At 40.4% G+C, this 20,229-nt stretch overlaps 2 protein-coding genes across 5 annotated transcripts in view; both read right to left on the minus strand.

Annotated features, from left to right (window-relative positions):
* The window catches only part of LOC139368660 (spen family transcriptional repressor), a 49,361-nt gene extending 41,323 nt beyond the window's left edge, over window positions 1-8,038 (minus strand). For all 4 annotated transcript variants that reach the window (XM_071107827.1, XM_071107825.1, XM_071107826.1 and 1 more), the window contains exon 1: window positions 7,746-8,038. In XM_071107827.1, coding sequence (XP_070963928.1) covers window positions 7,746-7,828 — 83 coding nt within the window. In that variant the 5' untranslated portion in view covers window positions 7,829-8,038. The remainder of the gene's footprint in view (window positions 1-7,745) is intronic.
* A 2,418-nt stretch (window positions 8,039-10,456) lies between these two features.
* On the minus strand, window positions 10,457-18,380 carry LOC139368662 (transmembrane protein 82). Its single transcript, XM_071107829.1, has 6 exons — window positions 17,977-18,380; window positions 17,739-17,811; window positions 17,102-17,303; window positions 16,560-16,974; window positions 16,208-16,392; window positions 10,457-16,084 (listed from the first exon to the last, which is right to left on the minus strand). The coding sequence occupies exons 1-6, from the start codon at window positions 18,059-18,061 to the stop codon at window positions 16,001-16,003; spliced, it is 1,044 nt and encodes a 347-aa protein (XP_070963930.1). The 5' UTR covers window positions 18,062-18,380; the 3' UTR covers window positions 10,457-16,000.
* Between the last annotated feature and the right edge of the window lie 1,849 nt (window positions 18,381-20,229).

Raw genomic sequence — 20,229 nt, forward strand, 5'->3', positions numbered from 1 at the left:
TCATTTCTCTCCCTCAAGGGGGAGGATAATGAAAGTTCATAGAAGCAACAAGTAAAGGTAGACTGCCGATTAGTTATAATGATTTTACTGATATCAAGTTTATGAATTAAGTGATTAAAACTCGGAATTGTTACCAAATCAGTATCGGAATTACTGCAATTTAATTGGCTACAATGGGAAACCATACTAGAGACAAACCACAGTTGGGTCACCTGCTACTGTACTCCCTTCCACTGGCATACTGTTATGTTCAAGTCATAACTGTTCTGTTTCTCTTTCTGTCTACTGGTGGCCAAAGCAAGACTGTGAAAACCATCTGGACAATCTCTCCCTTCTTTCACTTTCAAGTTAAATGTTACCTCACCCAGCTCTTACTGGCACCTACCATGACACCTATCCTAGTTACATGTACTGTAACAAACATCCTCAACTACTGAGCACCAACCAACGCTGGACTTCAAAAAGTAGTTTGGGCCAGTCCACCCTGGCCAGACCAAATCTGAACCAATCACAGACATTTATGTTTCACAAGTTTGGACAGCACCGTAGAGAACAGTACAGTAGAGCAGAGTTCAGTACAGTACAGTATAATGTAGATAGACTTTAAATGTACTCTACTGTGATGTCCAAACTTGAGAAACATAGATGTCTATGATTGGTCCTGACCAGACCAAATCTGAAACTAACAAAAGTGTTCTTGTTTTGTGGCAGAACTCATTACAATAATACCCAGATATGCAAAAGAAGAATATTGCATATTTCTACCTTAGTGTACCATGATACATTACCATGAAGTAAGAGAATGATATTCATATCCGTAATTAGGCATTTCTGTATAATACAGATCAGAGACCCATGATGTAATTCCGTTACCGGATGTGAATCCACTTCACCTACCATAGTTCAATAGCCAAAAATAATAATAATGAAACCCAAGGTGTCACGTCATAGCTGACACCCCATTCTTTCTGCAGACATCTCTGAATCTTAATTAGATACTTAAGAGTTTATGGAAAACTTAGTCCCATAAACTGAGGGAGATTTTACTTTAATTCTGTTATCAAACTTTGCATCTGCAAAGTTCCTCCACTAAAAGTGTTTTTGTGAAATGTCCTGTTTAAATTGCTCAACGTAGTCCTTGTGCATCGAGTTGTATGGTTTGTTAAACTTTGTTTGGCATTGACTTTAAAGCTGAAATGTTTCAATTAACTCAGGAACCACACCTGTGTGGAAGCACCTGCATTCAATATACTTTGTAGGCCTATCCCTCATGACCTCAAGTGTTTCCTGTATTTTGGGAGTTACCTGTACATACAGTATATCACAAAAGCGAGTACACACCTCACATTTTTGTAAATATTTGAGTACATCTTTTCATGTGACAACACTGAAGAAATTACACTTTGCTACAATGTAAAGTAGTGAGTGTACAGCTTGTATAACAGTGTAAATTTGCTGTCCCCACAAAATAACTCACACAGCCATTAATGTCTAAACCGCTGGCAACAAAAGTGAGTACACCCCTAAGTGAAAATGTCCAAATTGGGCCCAATTAGCCATTTTCCCTCCCCGGTGTCATGTGACTCGTTAGTGTTACAAGGTCTCAGGTGTGAATGGTGAGCAGGTGTGTTAAATTTGGTGTCATCGCTCTTACACTCCCTCATACTGACTGGTCACTGGAAGTTCAACATGCCACCTCATGGCAAAGAACTCTCTGAGGATCTGAAAAAAATAATTGTTGCTCTACATAAAGATGGCCTGGGCTATAAGAAGATTGCCAAGAAACTGAAATGGAGCTGCAGCACGGTGGCCAAGACCATACAGTGGTTTAACTGGACAGGTTCCACTCAGAACAGGCCTCGCCATGGTCAACCAAAGAAGTGGAGTGCACTTGCTCAGTGTCATATCCAGAGGTTGTCTTTGGGAAATAGACGTATTAGTGCTGCCAGCATTGCTGCAGAGGTTGAAGGGGTGGGGTGGGGTGGGGTGGGGTGGGGGGGGGGGGGGGTCAGCCTGTCAGTGCTCAGACCATACGCCGTACACTGCATCAAATTGGTCTGCATGGCTGTCGTCCCAGAAGGAAGCCTCTTCTAAAGATGATGCACAAGAAAGCCCGCAAACAGTTTGCTGAAGACAAGCAGACTAAGGACATAGATTACTGGAACCATGTCCTGTGGTCTGATGAGACCAAGATAAAATTGTGGTTCAGATGGTGTCAAGCGTGTGTGGCGGCAACCAGGTAAGGAGTACAAAGACAAGTGTGTCTTGCCTACAGTCAAGCGTGGTGGTGGGAGTGTCATGGTCTGGGGCTGCATGAGTGCTGCCGGCACTGGGGAGCTACAGTTCATTGAGGGAACCATGAACGCCAACATGTACTGTGACATACTGAGGGCAGTATTCCAACATGATAACGAACCCAAACGCACCTCCAAGACGACCACTGCCTTGCTAAAGAAGCTGAGGGTAAAGGTGATGGACTGGCCAAGCATGTCTCCAGACCTAAACCCAATTGAGCACCTGTGGGGCATCCTCAAACGGAAGGTGGAGGAGTGCAAGGTCTCTAACATCCACCAGCTCCGTGATGTCATCATGGAGGAGTGGAAGAGGACTCCAGTGGCAACCTGTGAAGCTCTGGTGAACTCCATGCCCAAGAGGGTTAAGGCAGTGCTGAAAAATGATGGTGGCCACACAAAATATTGACACTTTGGGCCCAATTTGGACATTTTCCACTTAGGGGTGTACTCACTTTTGTTGCCAGCGGTTTAGACATTAATGGCTGTGTGTTGAGTTATTTTGAGGGGACAGCAAATTTACTGTTATACAAGCTGTACACTCACTACTTTACATTGTAGCAAAGTGTAATTTCTTCAGTGTTGTCACATGAAAAGATATACTCAAATATTTACAAAAATATGAGGGGTGTACTCACTTTTGCGATATACTGTACATTCAATATCATGTATTCTAGTTATGAGAAAGGTCCCTTAAGTTATTCAAAGATGGAACTCTGAGGTCTGCACAATGCAGCATATATACACACACGTGAAATTCTGGTTTGCTCTTCCGGGGCCTCATTTATAAATGTTGGGTACGCACAAAATATGCCCCAAAATATGTGTGCGCCTGTTTTCACGCAAAAGTTGGCATTTATACGTTTCAAGTTAACGCTGAGGCGTATTTCTGTCTGTAATAAAGTCCTTTTGTGGTAGAAAAAGCTCACCCATGGCTGAGCCCCTGCCCAGTTATGTAAAATCCATAGAAAAGGCCCCAATTAATTTATTTAAAATTGACCGATTTCCTTATATGAACTGTAACTCAGTAAAATCTTTGAAATTGTTGCATGCTGCATTTATATTCTTGTTCAGTATTCAGTACCAGTCAAAAGTTTGGTCACCGACTCATTTTTCAGTTTTTCTTTATTCTTTACATGGTAGAATAATAGTGAAGACATCAGAACTATGAAATAACACACATGAAATCATGTAATAACCAAAAAAAGGTTAAATCAAAATATATTTCATATTAGAGATTCTTCAAAGTAGACACCCTTTGCCTTGACACGCTTGGCAAGTCAAATCTCTCGAGTAGACAATATTTAATTTAGAAACATGTACATTTTTCATAACCATTGCAGAATAAATTCCTCACCTTTTCTGGCCATGTTGAGACAGCAGAGTTCATATTCCCGAAGTAGCCATACAACAAATGACCATGTTCATCTCTCATTTAAATTGTGCCTATTAGAAAGGATATTATAATTTCAAGCTTTTGCTCTATGCATTGGGCAGGGAGCACAGTTTATAGTATACAGTAGAATGTAATAGGTGAACAGATAGTGGTAGCCTACACACTTCAATGCAAACTAACTAGGCCTACCGTAGTTCATTTTTTTCAAAGCGGAAAATGTTTCAGAATTCTCAGACAGTGCAGCATATTTAGGTTAGGGAAAAAGTGAATGCAAACATTGCTGCATTCAAACGATTTGTTAACAGGTCCACAACAATTTGCAATCAGTATTTATGCTGCCATAGTTTGTGTCAGGGGGCTAGGGTCAGTCTGTTATATCTGGAGTATTTCTCCTTTCTTATCCGGTGTGAATTTAAGTGTCTATCCCTCTCCCCACTACCTGGCCTGATGACTCCTTGCTGTCCCCCAGTCCACCTGGTTGTGCTGCTGCTCGTTTCAACTGTTCTGCCTGCGGCTATGGAATCCTGACCTGTTCACCGGACATGCTACCTTGTCTCAGACCTGCTGTTTTCAACTCTCTAGAGAAAGCAGATGCGGTAGAGATACTATGAATGATGAGCTATGAAAAGCCAACTGACATTTACTCCTGAGGTGCACCCTCTACAACCACTGTGATGATTGTGATTATTATTTGACCCTGCTGGTCATCTATGAACGTTTGAACATCTTGGCCATGTTCTGTTATAATCTCCACCCAGCACAGCCAGAAGAGGACTGGCCGCCCCTCATAGCCTGGTTCCTCTCTAGGTTTCTTCCTAGGGAGTTTTTCCTAACCACCATGCTTCTACACCTGCATTGCTTGCTGTTTGGGATTTTAGGCTGGATTTCTGTACAGCACTTTGTGACATCAGCTGATGTAAAAAGGGCTTCATAAATACATTGGATTGATTAATTGAATACAGCAAATGTCACTGGAAAAAAAAAACGTTCTGCCAACACCTCCAAATAAATTTTAATCAATCCATTGCCATTTCCTTTAGATACGGTCTTGGTCTAGTTCCAATACTTCCAAAGTATACAGGCTGGTTTTGTCACAACAAAATATTAATTATGGGCGTGTTTCAGGCAGCGTTATAATGCTCGTTAACGCGCGCACTTTTTTATGACAGGTTTGATTTATAACGGGAAACATGGGGATGTATGGCGTGCGCCATGTAAACAATTCTCAATATTTTTGTGCTCAGATATTTCGTGTTAATTTACTTAAAGGTTATAAATGAGGACCCAGGGCTCTACACTGAGTGTTGTTGTTGTTACAAGGAGCACGTATGCGCGTAAATTGAAAAACGTAGGCGCAAACAAATACATGCACAATAAAAAATGAATGCTTGAATCCTTCATTTGTCTAAGCGCACTGGTGCTCCTAAATTAAAATATCAGGTCTGAAAGCTATATGTATTTTGGCGCATATAAGAGTAAAATGGTCGCACTGTGGAGCCCTCCTCTTGCTTGTGGGTGCAAACCCGATGTATTACGCAATATGGGATCATTTCACTTGTCCTTCCAATAAGGCTTGCTAAAGAGAAATATAGCTATATGGGCTTCTACATTTTAATACGGAAAGTGCAACTGTTTTATGCAAGGAAAATTCAAGTTTATTTCACAGAGGAAAAAGTGATTTCAATCGTTTCCCTGGATATAGCCTATAATTAAAATGGGTTATTGCCTTAAAATGTATTTCCATTGTAGCCTATGGCGTCTATAAAACAACTGGAATATTACAGTTACGATGTTATTTCTGATTCGAGTTATTTGCCAACGTCTTGGGAAGCTTAGACTACTCAATACAACACTTTTTTATATTCAGGGAGAAAATGAAAACCACAGAACACACATCTATCTATTTCTGCTTAATGTCCGACCGACACCCAGAGAATGCTCATAAGTGTAGACTCTAAGGTATGCCAGTTCCCACATTGAATAGCCTCCGACGCCATTTTAGAAACCCGTTCACACTGCTTACTCATTCTGCCGTCCCCCATCTTCAATGACTCCTATCACACACTCAGCTGTCATGCACCTGCATACGCTGTCTGCTTCTTTGTTTGTTACAATATAACCAGAAGCTGCTTGACGAGCAGTGAGCACCCGAAATGTTTTTCCATGCGCACTCATTACCTCGAATGCCTCATCTTCAAAACAAAATCAAAATGTCTGTGATCAATTGTCAAATTTTTTAATAGTCTATGCATATTACATTTCTATGACATAATGCATGAAAATCATAAGGATGACATAAATGCACCGCAAGATTTGAAAAGCAGATAGGTTACCAGAATTCATGCATGCATCTGAACATAACATCAAAGATTAAGGATTAAATTCAATGAAACTAGGCCTAAATGAACATCCGTTTGAGATTAACCTACAAAATACAGTCAGAAATTGCCAGTCATAATGGTCTGATGAGAATACGCTGTTTGTCTCTTTAGCAAAACCTGCGCTGGAAACCGTGGCAGAAATAGGCCACTTAGGACATACAGCCATAATGTTGTAACTTAAAAATGCAGCACTTCAGCTAACGGAAAGAAATAATACGGATATCGCGTATTTTAATTAGGCTACTCCTCCTGCCTAGCTCGACAGATAGGCGGCCTGTTTTTTCTTTGACAGCCAGTAGGAACTAGAGCGCACAGTGTCAAGACAATAACCAAATTTAGCCCAATTCAGATGTTGGGAAATGTTTGTTAAATGCACAAAAGCTATATAGTTTACCATCCATCACACAGTCAGATTTGACAAAAAATGTAAAAATGTGAAGTAATAATAATGGAGCGATGGCAATATCGCCCTTTACATTTCAGAAGTGAAACATAATGTTCCAATAGCCTATAGTTTATATAGGGTTAACTATATCGACAATCATGTAGGCTACCAATAGGGAATATGATCAGTGCCTTATAATCACCGTGATTCTGATTCCTACGTTGACAGTTTAATTAGGGCTTATGGTCGTCATTATTGTCGTTTGTTTACACAATTTATGAATGCAACCAATGTAAAGAAGGGGACAATCTTGAAATTGTAGGCTGTTACCTATAGGCCTACGAAATGTTAGGCTATATTACTCATTTGAATAACAAATCAGGCAACCATACATGCATTCAATTATCATTTCAGTTTATTTTGAAAAACATGTTGATTGTCAACTGACATTTAATTCCATTATTTGGCTGATTGAGGCCAATAGTCACACACAGTATGATGCTGCTGGCAAGTCAGCTCTGCATCACCTCAATATTTTTTACGTTGCAGAGCCTCAGCGGAACTTGACACTTTGAAACTACTTGAAATTTGCAACAAATGTTGCGGTGGGGCCCAGCAATGGCAGTTGATCTCACAATGAACCATCACTTGGCTGAACAGCGAGCAGTTGCATCAAGGAAAAACATTGATGCGAAGTAGTGATTAACATGCTTCGAAGGTGTGAGTACATTGCACGTGGGCAGTATGTTTTGATTTTAGAACTATGATTGATTGCTGACAGACTTCTAGCCACTGCATGGTTCGTTACAATTCCATTGCTGGAGACACTCCACAACTGGCAAGTTTTAATTAGGCTATACCATGGCATAACTTTGAAACAAGCCAAGTCGCTCGGTCTTAACACACCACAACCAGCAGGCTGCTACAGTGGCACGATTGTTCAGTGGCGCTAGCTAGCTGTTTTCTAAAGTAATTAACTAGCTACCTAAGCTATTTCTAAGTCCACCGCGTGTGAGAAGTGGCTTGCAAAAGACCTCGAAATCCAGGTAAATGGGCCATAAGATAGCAATTGGTAAACTCATGTTATTTAGTTAGTTATAATATCTATCTTCCTCTTCACCCGAGTTGTTTGCATTGGGTTGCTGGTTTGTTGGCAGTGGGTTAGCCAGGCTGTCACTTGCCTGGGCAATTCGATCCAGAATTGATCTCCCTCTGATTTAAGGGGAATCAGGCAGACAGATGCTGACAGTTGTGGGATAACGTTACTCGGTGAAATATTTGGCGTTACTCACCGTTTGAAATGTTCAATGATCTTCTCCTCTCGTACATTTTCGGGTAAATTTCCCACCCATAAATGTCTGGTTTCCCGGACCATACTGTGCGCTCCTGTCCCCCGATCATACAGATGAGTTTGATGTCCTTATCTTCTCCGATACAAAGTCAAATACGTTGTGAAATTGAGCGCAGCGAAGTATTGTGCGTAGATCATCGACTGCATGTTCTGGCCCAATGTAACCATTGGGGTTCAATTCTTGCACGCTGTTTGATTCCCTTTGCTGTCTAAGCGCGATCCGGGCTTACGAGCACGCGCTGTATTACTGTTCCCGTGACTAGGCGCGTCCCTGACACCATGCGACCCTTTGGCTGTCGAAAGAACGCTTGTAGCTACCTAAAAAAGATGCAGCAACCTTGCTCGTAATGAGGCGCACACAGCGCACGCGTGGCACTGTGTGAGAACTATTTTTTTCGCTTTCAGACGAGATCGCCTTTCGTCTTGCGCATGCGTGGGTATCGATGTGTGAGTTTGGGGTTTGGGTAGGAGGGTGTGAATAGAATGTTTCACAGAGACAGATAGCACCTGGCAAGCAGTCCTACAACAGGCCACTGAATAATGTTTTACTTTGTGACATTGAATAGTGTCACAAAGTATACATAAGAAGTGGTATTAGAATAAAAAAAAGAACTGTAGGCTTCAGTTGCTATTCAAAGACCCAAATGACAAAAACAAACAATGGAGAATAAAACATTTATTAGACATTTGTACTAAGCTCATACGGTATTTATAAGTTTATAGAAATGTATTATTTTCAAGAAATTATTGAAAATAATAAATAAATGACCAGCCTAGAGCTGGTCTTACGACCAAACTGAGCAACCGGGCAAGAAGGACCTTGGTCAGGGAGGTGACCAAGAACCAAATGAACACTCTGACAGAACTACAGAGTTCCTTAACAATCTCTACAGCATTCCTCCAAACTTGACTTTATGGGAGAGTGGCCAGACGGAAGCCACTCCTGAGAAAAGGGCACATGATAGCATGCCTGGAGTTTGCAAAAAGGCATGTGAAAGGCAAAAGATTATGTGTTCTGATGAGACAAAAAATTAACTCTGGCCTGAATGCAAAGCGCTATGTCTGGAGAAAACCAGGCACAGCTCATCACCCATCTAATACCATCCCTACTCTGAAGCATGGTAGTGGCATGCTATGGGGATGCTTTTCAGCGGCAGGGACTGAGAGACTGGTAAGGATAGAGGGAACAATGAATGGAGCCAAATACAGGCAAATCCTTAATGAGAACTTGCTTCAGAGTGCAAATGACCTTAGACTAGGGTGAACATTTACATTCCAACAGGACAATGACCCCAAGCATACAGCCAAAGCAAAGCTGGAATGGCTTCAGAACAAGAATGTGAAAGTAAAAGACCTTGAGTGCCCAAAGTCCAGACTTGAATCCCATTGAAAATCTGTGGAAAGACTTGAAGATTGCTGTTCACTGCTGCTCCCCTTCTAATTTAACAGAGCTTGAGAAAATCTGCAAGAAAGAACCTTTTAAACAGCTTGGAAAATTCCAGAAAATTATGTCATGGCTTTAGAAGTTTCTGTCAAGCTACTTGACATAATTTCAGTCAATTGGGGGTGTACCTCCACAAGTCTGGTTCATCCTTGGGAGCAATTTCCAACACCTGAAGGTACAAATTTCATCTGAACAAACAATAGTACGCAAGTATAAACACTATGGGACCACGCAGCTGTCATACCGCTCAGGAAAGAGACACATGTTCTGTTTCCTAGAGATGAACGTGCTTTGGTGCAAAAAGTGTGAAAATTGCAAATCAATCCCAGAATAACAGCAATGGACCTTGTGAAGATACTGGAGGAAACGGGTACAAAAGTATCTATATCCACAGTAAACGAGTCCTAAGAAGCCACAGCTCCAAAACCGCCATAAAAAAGCCTGACTATGGTTTGCAACTGCACATGGGGACGAATATCTTACTTTTTGGAGAAATGTCCTCTGATCTGATGAAACAAAAATAGAACTGTTTGGCCATAATGACCATTGTTATGTTTGGAGGAAAAAGGGGGATGCTTGCAAGCTGAAGAACACCATCCCAACCGTGAAGCACAGGGTGGCAGCATCATGTTCTGGGGGTGCTTTGCTGCAGGAGGGACTGGTGCACTTCACAAAATAGATGGCATCATGAGGGGGGAAATTTTTTGTTGATATACTGCGGCAACATCTCAAGACATCATTCAGGAAGTTAAAGCTTGGTCGCAAATGGGTCTGAATGAAATAAAAGCTGAAATAAACCATTCTCTCTACTGTTATTCTGACATTTCAAAATTCTTAAAATAAAGTGGTGATCCTAACTCACATAAAACAGGGAATTTTTACTCAGATTAAATGTCAGGAATTGTGAAAAACTGAGTTTAAATGTATTTGGCTAAGGTGTATGTAAACTTCCGACTTCAAATGTACGTGTTAATACTGATGCCCTGGAACACGTCACAAGTTCAGGTTGCACACATAGCAACTGAGACACAAAGATACCCTCTGAGACACACGTGCATGCGCATGGCGGTAAATTTGTTAAAAACCCACAAAGAGAGTAAAACCTTTCTACCAATAACAGCTAGTTTTCAGTTGTCCCCTTCCCACTCAGACCATTCCCACAGTCCTAGCATAATTCTTGCTTGAGAAATTGCTCTTTGCTAAGAAGCTTTATTTATTTATTTTTTTACCATTTTAACTGAAAACAATCAGTTAAGTGCTTAATTGTTACAAATAAATTATTTAAAATTGAGATAAAAACGGCTGAATTGGACCTTTAACATTAGGAAATAAACAGACCACAATGGAAGGGCCACCAATTTGGTGGACAGTACCATCACCTACAAACCCCGATTTGAACCGTGAATAAGACAGGCTATACCTGAAAAATGCAGTATTGGAGCAAGCACAAACAGACTATACTTTTTTCATATCTGCAAGAACTAAACATATCTGTTCTTCTGAATGAGCAGAACATAGTTTGAAATCCACATGAGGAACACAGAGTGAAAACAAGAGAAATATATCACACAATTGTCACGAGAGAGAATGGTTAACCCATACCTCTATAACAGTGATCATTGTACTGCTCAACTGCCCCTCAAGGATCATAACTTATGACAACCAATTATATAGTGGAGGGTGAACTTCATCCAGCACCTTTGTATTTAGTGAATATGGTGTCCCCAACCTATTTTTAAGTTGTTGTTTCAACGTTTTTTACCATTGAATCTATAACATACCTAGCAGTGTACAAAATATATATTTTCCCTTTTGAATAAGTAAATGAGTTGCAATGCCATTTCAATTTAGTGCCTATACCACAATGTCAGTAATTAAACACTTTTGCCAGCAGAAATCAGGCACAACAAGTCCAAAAAACCAAGTATACAATGTGATAAGATATGATAGCCTATAGGTCAACGTCCATGGTTTTGCAAGTGCAGTAGGCTAGTTAAATATCAAATTGCTTGAAGGAATGATACAGTTTACAGTGAAGGTTTCATGAAATCTAATGGACAGTTTGAATAAAGATTGATAACGAATTTTGAAAACGAGTTGGCCTACGTAGGCATGCGCTGCAATGCGGTAAAAAAAGGATCTGCATTTTGGAACAAGGACGCATGCGTATGGCATGCTACCAAGGGGTCAATAGAGACATTTCTAGAAATAAGCTACAGTAGAGTCCAGCCGTCAGAGGAGGTACAGGAAAATTATAATTCCCACAGTTTATTTTTATTTTTAGAAATCCATACTTGAGCGCTGTTGGAAATAATCGTGTCCTTCCAGTAAACTCAACGAATTCATCGTTCTGATGAAAAAAGGAACAGCTTAATAGTCTACCATAACATCGTGGATTGTAAAATGTTCGTATTGCCTAAAAACATTGTGGTGGAACTACCGAACCTATACCATGCCAATGTCCTTTACAACTTCGGTCTTGGTCGACCCTGGATTATTTTGAAAATGCGGCACCGTTTTATTATCCACATTTCTTCAACAGATCATGGAATAAATTAACGGAATAAACAAAGCCCCATTTTGGATGCAGGCAAATAAGTCACCCACTGTCAAATAAAATCGGCGCATATAAACAGTTTCTCAAAACAGCTATCAAATGATAAAGGACTGATAAAAATCTGGTTTGTGGGTGCCATAAATTTCGGATTTAAACGAGAACTGCATACAGCAAGGAAAACTGTGCCGAATAGGCTTTTTGTGGGAGGCATAATTGACATTTTAGTGTTTCGGTATATTCGATGTAATTATTGTCAATTTATTCATACACGTAATATACTTGAGTGTCTGAAGACACTCAAAACAATCAGAATTCAAACTATTAGATTTGACACTTTCTATGCAGTGAGTTATGGGATTGGTTTGTTCCTCTTTTCTGAAAATAGCCTGAAGAGTAATTTTGTATAACGCCATTTTGTGTGACTTACAAGTGCCAACATTATGCTTCAGCCATTTTGTACAAGTTTATTTTCAAGATGAGTTGGCATGGTTCACATTAATATACAGTGGCAAGAAAAAGTATGTGAACCCTTTGGAATTACCTGTATTTCTGAATAAATGTGTCATCAAATTTCATATGATTTTCATCTAAGTCACAACAATAGACAAACAGTGTGCTTAAACTAATAAACACACAATGTATCGTATTTTTGTATATGTTGAATACATAATTTAAACATTCACAGTGTACAGTTGTGGCCAAAAGTTTTGAGAATGACACAAATATTCATTTTCACAAAGTCTGCTGCCTCAGTTTATATGATGGCAATTTGCATATACTCCAGAATGTTATGAAGAGTGATCAGATGAATTGCAATTCATTGCAAAGTCCCTCTTTGCCATGCAAATGAACTGAATCCCCCCCCCCCAAAAAAAAAAAAATCAGCTGCATTTCAGCCCTGCCACAAAAGGACCAGCTGATATCATGTCAGTGATTCTCTTGTTAACACAGGTGTGAGTGTTGATGAGGACAAGGTTAAAGATCACTCTGTCATGCTGATTGAGTTCAAATAACAGACTGGAAGCTTCAAAAGGAGGGTGGTGATTGGAATCATTGTTCTTCCTCTGTCAACCATGGTTACCTGCAAGGAAACATGTGCCGTCATCATTGCTTTGCACAAAAAGGGCTTCACGGGCAAGGATATTGCTGCCAGTAAGATTGCACCTGAATCAACCATTTATCGATCATCAAGCACTTCAAGGAAAGCGGTTCAGTTGTTGTGAAGAAGGCGTCAGGGCGCCCAAGAAAGTCCAGCAAACGCCAGGACCGTCTCCTAAAGTTGATTCAGCTGAGGGATCGGGGCAGCACCAGTACAGAGCTTGCTCAGGAATGGCAGCAGGCAGGTGTGAGTGCATCTGCACGCACAGTGAGGCGAAGACTTTTGGAGGATGGAGTGGTGTCAAGAAGGGAAGCAAAGAAGCCACTTTTCTCCAGGAAAAACATCAGGGACAGACTGATATTCTGCAAAAGGTACAGGGATTGGACTGCTGAGGACTGGGGTAAAGTAATTTTCTCTCGTGAATCCCCTTTCCTATTGTTAGGGGCATCCGGAGAAAACCTTGTCCGGAGAAGACAAGTTGAGCGCTACCATCAGTCCTGTGTCATGCCAACAGTAAAGCACCCTGAGACCATTCATGTGTGGGGTTGCTTCTCAGCTCACTCACAATTTTGCCTAAGAACACAGCCATGAATAAAGAATGGTACCAGCACATCCTCAGAGAGCAACTTCTCCCAACCATCCAGGAACAGTTTGGTGACGAACAATGTTTTTTCCAGCATGATGGAGCACCTTGCCATAAGGCAAAAGTGATAACTAAGTGGTCCGGGGAACAAAACATTGATATATTGGGTCCATGGCCAGGAAACTCCCCAGACCTTAATCCCATTAAGAACTTGTGGTCAATTCTCAAGAGGCGGGTGGACAAACAAAAACCCACAAATTCTGACAAACTCCAAACATTGATTATGCAAGAATCGGCTGCCATCAGTGGCCCAGAAGTTAATTGACAGCATGCCAGGGCGGATTGCAGAGGTCTTGAAAAAGAAGGGTCAACACTGCAAATATTGACTCTTTGCATCAACTTCGTGTAATTGTCAATAAAACACTTTGACACTTATGAAATGCTTGAAATTATACTTCAGTATTCCATAGTAACATCTGACGAAAATATCTAAAGACACTGAGGCAGCAGACTTTGTGATAATTAATATCTGTGTCATTCTCAACTTTTGGCAACGACTGTAGGTTGAAAAAAAGTGAACCCCTAGGCTAATTACTTCTACAAAAGCTAATTGGAGTCAGCTAACCTGGTCCAATCAACGAGACAAGATTGGAGATGTTGGTTAGAGCTGCCTTGACCTAAAAAACACTCACAAAATTTGAGTTTGCTATTCACAAGAAGCATTGCCTGATGTGAACAATGCCTTGAACAAAAGAGATCTCAGAAGACCAAAGATTAAGAATTGTTGACATGCATGAAGCTGGAAAGGGTTGCAAAAATATATCTAAAAGCCTTGATGTTCATCAGTCCATGGTAAGGCAAATTGCCTATAAATAGAGAAAGTTCAGCACTGTTGCTACACCCTAGGAGTGGCCGTCCTGCAAAGATGACTGCAAGAGCACAGCGCAGAATGCTCAGTGAGTTTAAGAAGAATCCTACAGTGTCAGCTAAAGACTTACAGAAAACTCTGGAACATGCTAACATCTCTGTTGACGAGTCTACGATACGTAAAACACTAAACAAGGATGGTGTTCATGGGAGGACATCACGGAAGAAGCCGCTTCTGTCCAAAAAAAACATTGCTGTACGTCTGAAGTTTACAAAAGTGCACCTGGATGTTCCACAGCGCTACTTGCAAAATATTCTGTGTACAGATGAAACTACAGTTGAGTTGTTTGGAAGGAACACAACACTGTGTGTGGAGAAAAAAAGGCACACCAACATCAAAACCTCACCTCAACTGTAAAGTATGGTGGAGGGAGCATCATGGTTTGGAGCTGCTTTTCTGCCTCAGGGCCTGGACAGCTTGCTATCATCGCTGGAAAAATGAATTCCCAAGTTTATCTAGACATTTTGCAAGAGAATGTAAGGCTATCTGTCCGCCATTTAAAGCTCAACAGAAGTTGGATGATGCAACAGGACAACGACCTAAAACACAGAAGTAAATCAACAACAGATGGCTTCAACAGAAGAAGATACGCCTTCTGGAGTGGCCCAGTCAGAGTCCTGACCTCAGAGTCCTGATTGAGATGCTGGGGCATGACCTCAAGAGAGCAGTTCACACCAGACACCCCAAGAATATTGCTGAACTGAAACAGTGTTGTAAAGAGGAATGGTCCAAAATTCCTCCTGACCGTTGTGCAGGTCTGATCCGCAACTACAGAAAACGTTTGGTTAAGGTTATTGCTGCCAAAGGAGGGTCAACCAGTTATTAAATCCAAGGGTTCACATACTTTTCAATCTTGCACTGTGAATGTTTACACGGTGTGTTCAATAAAGACATGAAAACTTATAATTGTTTGTGTGTTTAGTTTAAGCAGACTGTGTTTGTCTATTGTTGTGACCTAGATGAAGATCAGATAACATTTTATGACCAACTCATGCAGAAGTCCAGGTATTTCCAAAGGGTTCACATACTTTTCCTTGCCACTTTAACATAATATGACATAGCTTGCGCTGGAGAGCCTGCCTGTGATGAAATACAATCTACCCAAAGAAAGTAGAGGAAATTGTATACCATAAACATCCTGTGTTCAGGGGATTATGATCACATCTCTGGTGTGAAGTGATACTGTTACAGCAGCTGCTACTGTTACATGACATGATGTAGCCTTAACCAATGCTTTACACTAAAGCAGTATTTGTTAGATTACTTCAGGGCTGATAAGGTCCATTCTGTGCATTCTAAACAGCTTCTGGCTTAATTTAATGGCAGTGATATTTGAAAACAAAGGCAAGAGCATCATTTCTATCTCCCAAAAGCTCTGCATTTCTATGTGAAAATAACATTATTGCAAGGTACCTTATTCAAAAGGTTAGTAGATGTGTCATAATACAATTTTACTATTATTTTCATTATATCCTTCCTAGGTATAAAAGGCAACACTTGTCAATAATTCATATGATTATAATCATAGAATATAATAGACTATTGCTAAGAAAGATTCCCAGCACGAATAGTTTCTTCCCATGACTTAACTCTGGTGGTCTTTGCCAGGTGTCAGGTGTCTCCTACGGTTCTCACTACCCTGGGAATGTCTGGGAACTTCCTCCATATCCTGCATACAAACACACATTTTATATTATGTTAGATAAATTGAAATGACAGAAATATTTACATAGATTGATGGATGCAGGGCAACCTGCAACAGCACGGTAAATTGAAGGAGAATCATTCTCACCTGTGTTGTAGCATCCAACAGGTCTCTGGAGGGTATCAGACAGCCAGCCTCACCCAGGAAGCATAGAAGGATATGGAGCACATCTGCCCAGCGGCCGACAGTCAGCATCAGGACCATGAGCCCCCCCAGACGCACCACCACTGTGTTTATAACAGCTTGGCCACTTGGCTGGCGATGTTGCTCCTCTGAGTAGAAAATAATTATCATCAGTTGAACGCTTTCTCAATGAGAATGACAACACTATGCTTGTCATTTACTATTTGGGTATTTTGTAAATACCACAAAACAAGTATCTGACAATCTGCTGCTTAAACGTTTCCCCATACAGGATACAGTATGTTCAGTCTCTCACCCTGCATATACACCACCAGCAGTGTGTAGCAGATTGTCAGTGGAGTCCAGAACCTGAGGGCTTCTGTAGCTGAGAGGAAGTGTTTGTTTATTATAGATATGGCGGAAATGGCAGCCACTGCAAAGCTGAGCATAAGGGCCCTGGTCAGGTGTGGTAACAAAGAGCAACCTGATGTGAGCAGTGCAATGCACACTCCACAGTAGCGCTGGGAACTGTGTAGTTTGTACAGTGCAGTGACATGGAGCCGTAGGCGCCCAGTCTGGCTGGCCAGGAACCAGCTCAGTCCTGCAGCTAGGAGGAGGCAGAGCCAGCGCTGCGGCGCCCCCTCGTGGAGGAAATGGAGACTGCAGCTGAGGGCACAACCCAGGGAGAACTGGCACTGGACCAGCAGCTGCTGTAGGAACCTACTGGACTCCTGCAGATTCAGAGAGCAGGAGGGAAATTAATTTAGAGATGGATCAAGGCTGATGAATGGGAGATGTGAGAGAGATTTTCATATAATTATAAGTGACATTTATGTTATTATCTTGCAAGTGCCTCACTGGTCCAGCTGTGACCCAAGCTGACACTGCTCTGAGGGAGAACTCTAGAACCACCAGGGAGGCAACCCGAGAGCCCACTATAGCCAGCATCACTGACAGGAACAAGAACTGGAGAGTTCCACTCAGCCCAAATGTAGCACTGGCTTGATGCCTTGATTTCTTCTGCATAGATGTCTCTTTACTGCTGCTTTTGTTGCTTGAACTGAGTAGAGAAAGTATTAATTTCAAAGCAGTGAAATACAAATCAATGATTTCTAAGGATACATTGATTACTATTGACAATGTAAATCACATTACAGTCTTTGTTCATAGAGACGAAATCAAGCACAATATTCAATAGAACAAATTATTAAACTACATCAAGAGGCCTATATGGTTTGGTCCTGTTTCTCACGTGTTTTTAAATGTCCCTGTCTATAATATGGTAATTGCATCCAGATTCTAATTATAGGGAAACAGGTATAGCAACAATCAGTTTGTTTATTTATCAAACGCTATTACAACTAACAATGTAGCCTAACTACAATGTAATTAAAAAGGTATGATAATAACAAGAAGTGTAGCCTGAGACCCAAGTGAAATCATATCTTCCAATGTCATATTTTGGGAGTTGTCCATAGTTGTATACGTTTCTCACCTTTCAGCCTCTAAGAATACGTGTACTCTCAACAGGTTACAGAGAACAGAGATCCCACATGCGCCGATAAGTCCTGTGTCACACAAAACATGTAATCAACAGAATTGTATTATAAAATATCGGTTCTTAAAATAAATGTACAGCATGAGTAGCAACTTGAAAAAAAGGCATTCGGCACAAACCAAGCAAGGAGAAGGCCCTTTACCCGGAGTAGCCTAGAACGATACAAACATCTCACCTTGGAGTAGACTGTCCAGGGGGGTTGCATCGAGCGTCAGCCATCCAGGTAAACTCGGAAGAAACGATGTAATTAAAGATAACATTTTCGTTAAATCGCTAGAATATTGGACTAATGATTCCCTAAAGCTATAGCTAGTTTCGATATCAAACCTATTGCCGGTTTACACCCTATCGTGTGCACATGACCAATACACTTTGAATTGAAAAATAGGCTAATTTCAGAAATGGGTCACTTAATTGCAACAGTTATATTTCGATAAAAGATAAGACCATGCCAGTTGGTCAATTGACAAAATAATTGAATCATTTCAAAAGTTTAAATGACTATCTCTGTCTATTTCTCTGTGATTAAATAACTACGCTTTGCTCAGTCATTGTGCCGTTCAAAGGTCAGTCGTGGGCAGTCATTGTGAGACAAAAACTGAGACAAAAATGTATGTAAAATTCATTTTTAAAAAGGTGTCTTTAAATAAACAACGTTTAATTGTTGTAGAAACAACCAATGTAATTACTCTACAACCAAAAATGTGTGGCAAAAATACCTTAAATGTAAAAGTTATATTTTAATAAAATAAACCTTCACTAGAGAAAATAGTGTAAATAATGTGTTTGGAAGTACAACAAAAACTCACTACTGTAATTCACTCTGTATAAGAGTATCAAAAATCCGGTGATTGTCCCAGTAGCATAACTAAGTCACCTATATCAAACAGGCAAAGCCTACTACACCGGCTCTGATGCTCAATGGATGTGGCAGGGCATGCAAACTATCACAGATTACAAAGGGATACCCAGCCATGAGCTGCCCAGTGACACAAGCCTACCAGATGAGCTAAATGCCTTCTATGAGCTCACATCTGTAGACATGAAATGCTTTGAAAGGCTGGTTGGTAATGGCTCACAATACCATCATCCCAGACACCATGGACCCACTCCAATTCGCTTACTGCCTGAACAGATCCACAGATGACGCAATTTCTATGCACTCCACACTGCCCTTTCCCACTTGGACAAAAGGAACACCTATTCTACGTGAGAATGCTGTTCATTGACTAGAGCTCATTACTTGTTTTACTTTTCTATTATTTTTCTATTTCCGTTCTCTCTGCATTGTTGGGAAGGGCCCATAAGTAAGTATTCCACTGTTAGCCCAAACCTGTTGTTTTATGAAGCATGTGACGAATACAATTTTATTTTATTTATATGTTGTGATATCATTGAGTTCACGACTTCAGAGGCATTTCGTGAGCGTTCAAATTTTCTTCTAAAACTTAAATAAATTCTAACTTAAATTCTAACAGTGTAGCTCATGTGTAATCATCAATGGGGTGGCAGGGTAGCCTAGTGGTTAGAGCGTTGGACTAGTAACCGTACAAATATTTTGTTCTGCCCCTGAACAGGCAGTTAACCCACTGTTCCTAGGCCGTCATTGAAAATAAGAATTTGTTCTTAACTGACTTGCCTAGTTAGTAAAAAATGTATTTGATTTTTTTCTGTGTTTTATATCATATTGTACAACAGGTGATGCAATTAACACTGTAAAAAGTAATTTGATCAGTGTTAATTCCTGATAGTTGTTGGTTGAAAATAGAATCTACACGACCTTCTAATCGGCACGTTTGCAGGGACGAGAGTTTCAACATGCGTAAATTGGTTAATAGACCAATAACAAAGAGATTTCCAAACCTAGTTTTCATTTTTCCCCTCCCCTTTCAGACCACTCCGACAGTCCTAGCAAAATTCTTGCTTGAGAAATAGTTTTTGCTAAAAAGCAATTTTTTCCCATTTGAATGTAAATCTATTACAGTAAGGTACTTAATTGTTACCCAGAAATGATTTGATATTGATATAAAAACAGCTGCTTTGAGCCTTTAAATAACAGTTTCAACCATTTGAAAACATCTACAGTACATATATTTCAGGATGTTGTGTATCCCTGGAAATAATCATAATTAAATGTAAACATTATACAGTTTTGAAAACATAGCTTGTCCATATAAAGTGGCCTCTTGGCACAACTTACCCCAGGAATGTGGTAAGTTGAGCCGCGGGACAGTGTAAGTTAAGCAACCTACACATTTTTGTGCAGAATAAAATATTACCACTACTTTTTAAAACCATGTCTAATCTTTATTTCCCAAACACAATATTCACAATCACAATTTTTGTTGTTGTCTTTTAATCATTTTATTAAGCATCTTTTAACACAGGCTTGACAACTACCAAACACTTTGTACTTTTTTAAACACCT

Source organism: Oncorhynchus clarkii, chromosome 16, assembly GCF_045791955.1.
Source record: "Oncorhynchus clarkii lewisi isolate Uvic-CL-2024 chromosome 16, UVic_Ocla_1.0, whole genome shotgun sequence".
NCBI classification, from domain to species: Eukaryota; Metazoa; Chordata; class Actinopteri; order Salmoniformes; family Salmonidae; genus Oncorhynchus; species Oncorhynchus clarkii.